Consider the following 5170-nt stretch of genomic DNA (forward strand, 5'->3'; position numbering starts at 1 on the left):
CGCAGTGGGCAGAGCTAGTTGCATAATCAACTTGAAATTCAAATGGTTCTAGAGACAACCAGGTATGGATTCTGGTCTTAGAATTCTCTACAAGAAACAGAACGGGGGGCTGGAGAGATGTCTCAGCGGTTAAGAGCACTGACTGCTCTTCCAGAGGTCCTGAGTTCAAGTCCCAGCAACCACATGGAGGCTCGCAACCATCTGTAATGGAATCTGGTGTCCTCTACTGGTGTGTCTCAGTATGTGTATATACATAAAATAAATAAACAATTTAAAAAAAAAAAGAAAGAAACAGAATGGGTGTGGTCTCCTTTCTCAGAAAAGCAACTGGCCTAGCTAAGCCAAAGAAGAACGTGGTGACATGCGTGGTGAGCCTCAGCCTCTGACTCTTAAGTCAACAGAACACAGTTAAGTCTCAGCCCTTCAGCTGTCAAAAGAGCAAAGGTGTGCCTCCTTTACCAGAACCATTAACTTCACTGTTAACCAGGACTAGTTAACAACAGTACAGAGAAGGAGGCGTGGTCCCTGCACAAGAATGATGCGAAATTTATAGTGTTCTGTATTTAAACAAAAGAAAGGGAACTGAAGGCCTTTTTTGTTTTGTTTTTGAGGCAGGGTCTCCTTTTGAGGCAAGCCCTAGCTGTCTTGACGCTCAATATGTAGACTGGGCTGACCTTGAACTCTCAGAGATCTGCCTACCTCCCGATTGCTGGGATGAATGGCGTGTGCCACTACCACACCCAGCCTGAGTGAAGGATTCTTAAATGCTGTAGAAAGTAAAGATCACTCTGGCTACTCAAGAGCTTAGAAAGCATTTGTGTGTGTGTGTGTGTGTGTGTGTGTGTGTGTGTGTGTGTGTGTGCACGCGAGAGTGCATGCATGCATGTACGACTGCATTAAGGTGTTCACAGACCTTTGCAATTCTGTTTCTAAAAGTCTGCTCTAAAGGAAACACAAGCTACTCACTGCAACAAGATTTATAACTTTTAGAAGGCAATAATTTACATACTGCTACCATGATAGTTGGCGTGGTAAGCTTTGTCAGAGTCTCTCGGTGGTATGTCCCATGGCTATTAAAGATGGTATTTATGGGGACTGTAGTGACACTCGGGGCCATGTTTATGTTACTATGTTAAATGACATGGAAGCATAAAGTTGTCTATAGAGCAGGATTTTAACTACATAAAAATCCACATAAAAGAACAGATAGAAATGTTCTCGCATGTTATATGACCCCCTGGGGATTAGTCGGGCTGAGTGGGCTTTTAAACCTTCTTTTAAATACATTTTATTTTGAAATGATTGCAGACTTGCAGAAAAGCTGTCAGAATGCCAAAGCCTACCCTAGTTCCTCCTGCCCCAGTTTCCTAGCAGATAGATCTTCCCACATTGGTACATGCATGTGGACCCTCTCGGTTCCCACGTGTGCTGAGGGGACAGGATTTTCTGAACCATTTAAGAGCAAGCTGTTGTAGAAATGTTTGGCCACGCCTAAAAACACAGGCAGGGATTCATAGCCATGCCTTACCAACCGGGAAATCAATATCCAATCCACAGACCTCAAGCAAATGTTACCACTGTCCCAACAGCAGGCCTTTCGTCCCCATGGTCCCAGAACTGGATCTAATCGAAAAGCACGCTACATTTAGTCATTGAGTTGTTCTGAGGGCTTTCTGTTTTTGTTGTTTGGGCTTTGGTTTGTTTGTTTGTTTGGGCTGTACACTTATTTTTACAGGTTAGCTCTCAACCTGAGCCAGCTTCGACTTCTTTATGACAAGATCCAAGCTATGCAGTCAAGACAAGAATAGACGGCTTTGCCTTCTCCCCAAGTGTTAACTCTTTACATAAAAATGAGCTCCAAGAGTCCAGTGTCCTTCAGTGGTTTTGTCAGTTGCTTTCATTACTGGTTCTAATGCTCCACAGCCCGAACCTGGGCCCCTCTGGACAATCCCTCTGCCTCTCACGAGTTGCCCTTTGAATATGTCCTTACTTTACGGTACACGTACTCCAGGATCATCCGGGAGCAATTGCTCCTCCAAGAAGCATTGATTCACTGCAGTTGACAACGGTTATAGAAGCTGAGATCCAGGAGCTTGGTGTTCTCTGTTGTTCCTGGGACTCAGAGGTCAAATGATGCACATACATGTCCGTGCACCAACAACTGTGCATGAATTTGCATGTATCTCAATCTATACGGCCACTGAATTCCTAGTATGAAGGTATGAGAACATATGTAAATCTAGATATTTACGTAGACAAATTCAAACTCAACCTGCTCCTCTGTTCTAATTTCCCCTCTGGGAAATTTAGAAGAATTTGAATACCCCTTCTCCAAGGAGAAACCTGGCTCCGGGGATCCCTCATGTATTTCTCATTTACTCAGGGTAAGGCTCCAAACAGCCCATCAGCAGACTTCTCTGCTCCACCTACTCAATGCCCTGAGCAGACCAGAAGCTCACTGACACTCCTCCCAATCCTTCCCAAACAGTGCTACCAAGTATTCAGACAAGCAAGCCTATGGGGACCATTCTCAGTCAAACCACTGCAGCATTCCTGGGACAGGGTTGTCTGTCTGCTACAGAGAAGGAAAGGTCTGTTAAGAAGGCCACAGTGATGGAAGCTGCAGACTTGGGAGAGGCCGCACAGAAGTAAGTTGGAGGTGACAAGGGGTTCTGAGATTCCAAAAGACTCACACCATTCCCTGTCTCTGTCTCTCACTGTCTCTGACTCTCTGTCTGTCTCTATGTCTCTCTGTCCATCCACCCCCCTCTCTCTTGCTCTCTCTGTCCATCATCCCATCTTTCTCTCTTTCCATCTGTCCTGCCTCTGTCATCTGTCTCTCTTGTCGGTCTCTCTCATCTGTCTCTCGTTTCTTTCATCTGTTTTCTTGTCCATCCTGTCTCTCTGTCATCTGGTCTCTCTCATCTCTCTCTGTCCTGTGTCCCTGTGTCTCATCTCTGTCTGTCCTGCCTCTCCCTGTCTCTGCTTCTCCCTGTCTCTGCATCTGTGTCAGTCTCTGTGTTTCTGTCTGTGTCTCTCCTTGCTTATAGATCAAGATGTGATCTCAGCCACTGTTCAGCTGCTCAGGGAGAGAGCAATGAAAGAATAAAGCTGCCTCACAAAGGTAGCATTCTAGAAAGCTCACAGTCAAGCAGAACAGGGGGACAGGAAGAGAGGGGGTAAGACACAGCAGGTTATGGAGTTGGGAGCTAAGGGTAGGGAATGGCTGGGCCAGGCTCAGCAAGTTGGGACACTCTGTATAGGAATACCTAGATAGTGTGGTTTAGCCCCCAGACCCAAGCCACTCTGGACGATAGAGGCCTCTCTCCAGACAATACCCAGGCAGGACCTGGCCATGCGTCCTCTGTACCTGTCTGCTTCAGGTTCAAATCTGGCCTCTTACCAAATTTTTCCCCACATTTTCAGCCCACGCATGTGGGAAGCTTTGGGTGTCACCTCAACTTCAGGGCCCTTCCTTACTCCCCTGGAAGGAAAGTGGGACAAGAGAGGTCTCTCACTGCGCACCCTCCCCCACTGGCAAGCTCTGGCTCCACCTCAAAGAACAGCTAAACTGAGCACAGATGTCATGGTGCTGGTGACATCAGGCTGGGCAGCGGGAGTTCAGATGGCCTCCTCTGTGGAGCAGCAGTTGTTAGGCCTCTCTCTGAGGACAGCAGCAGGCTGGGAGAATTCACTTGGTTCCCTGGACTCTGTGCTGCTGACCAGACCCTGTAACTTCACAAAGTCACTGTAGCCTGAGTTTTATCCAACAAACTGACTGGACCATGAGATGCTCAGGAATTATTCTAAGTGTTTCTGTGAGAGTGTTGAAACTTTATCATTGACTCTCTTGGGTTTCAGGCCTTCAGACCCAAGCTACGGCTGAGACATCAACTATTCAGGGTCTCCAGCCGGTATACTCACCCTGCAGATATTGATACTCAATGGTCTCTGCAAGTGTTTGGGTTAATTTCTTTCTTTCTTAATTTCTTTCTTTTCTTTCTTTTTTCCTTTCTTTCTTTAAGATTTATTTATTTATTATAGCTGTCTTCAGACACACCAGAGGAGGGCATTGAATCTCATTACAGATAGTTGTAAGCCACCATGTGGTTGCTGGGATTTGAACTCAGGACCTTTGGAAGAGTAGTCAGTGCTCTTAACTGCTGAGCCGGCGTTCCGCCGCTGGGGTCAGGGGTCAGGATTGGGGCGGGGGGCGGAGGGAAGAGTGGACGGGCAGGAGACGCCGGCGCCAGGAGGAGGAAAGGAGCTGAGACTAGCTGTGTAGAGCCCCCCCCCCCCCCCCCGAGCCAGCGACGCCTGAGCTAGTCGAGCCTCCATGGCGGCCACCAAGGACAGTCACGAGGACCATGACACTTCCACAGAGAATGCAGATGAGTCCAACCACGACCCCCAGTTCGAGCCAATAGTTTCTCTTCCTGAGCAAGAAATTAAAACGCTGGAGGAAGATGAAGAGGAACTTTTTAAGATGCGTGCAAAGCTGTTCCGGTTTGCTTCAGAGAATGACCTCCCAGAACGGAAGGAGCGAGGCACTGGTGATGTCAAGCTTCTGAAGCATAAGGAGAAAGGGACCATTGGCCTTCTCATGAGGAGGGACAAAACCTTGAAGATATGCGCCAACCACTATATCACACCGATGATGGAACTGAAGCCATCTGGCAGTGACCGTGCCTGGGACTGGAATACCCACGCCGACTTTGCTGATGAGTGTCCGAAGCCTGAGCCGCTCGCCATTCGCTTCCTAAACGCTGAGAATGCACAAAAGTTCAAAACAAAGTTTGAAGAATGCAGAAAAGAAATTGAAGAAAGAGAAAAGAAAGGACCAGGCAAAAATGACAGTGCCGAAAAGGTGACTGAGAAGCTGGAAGCTCTTTCAGTGAGGGAGGCCAGAGATGAGGCTGAAGAGAAGTCTGAGGAGAAGCAATGAATCACTCTTTTTCCTTTCCCTTTCTTTTTAAAAATTTGCCCCACCTTCTAAGGTTTGTTTTTATTCTGTTTTGTTTTCACAAGGGACTTTATAAAGAACTGAATTCCAACCCTCAGGTTTGTTTGTTTGTTTGTTTGTTTGTTTTAACTTTTTTTTCTCCAAGTTTTGAGACCATTGAACATGACTTCAGACATCCATTCCCCAGTCATGAAAATGCACTGTGCT

At 46.9% G+C, this 5170-nt stretch overlaps 1 protein-coding gene across 1 annotated transcript; it reads left to right on the plus strand.

The window, feature by feature from the left end:
- Positions 1–4336: 4336 nt before the first annotated feature.
- Positions 4337–4945, plus strand: LOC308426204 (ran-specific GTPase-activating protein-like; the record flags this gene model as incomplete). The annotated part of the gene is made up of 1 exon (XM_080923971.1): positions 4337–4945. One exon carries the CDS (start codon positions 4337–4339, stop codon positions 4943–4945), a length of 609 nt encoding a protein of 202 aa, XP_080780097.1.
- Positions 4946–5170: the final 225 nt, after the last annotated feature.

The sequence above is a fragment of the Micromys minutus genome, assembly GCF_963924665.1.
Source record: "Micromys minutus genome assembly, chromosome: 10".
NCBI classification, from domain to species: Eukaryota; Metazoa; Chordata; class Mammalia; order Rodentia; family Muridae; genus Micromys; species Micromys minutus.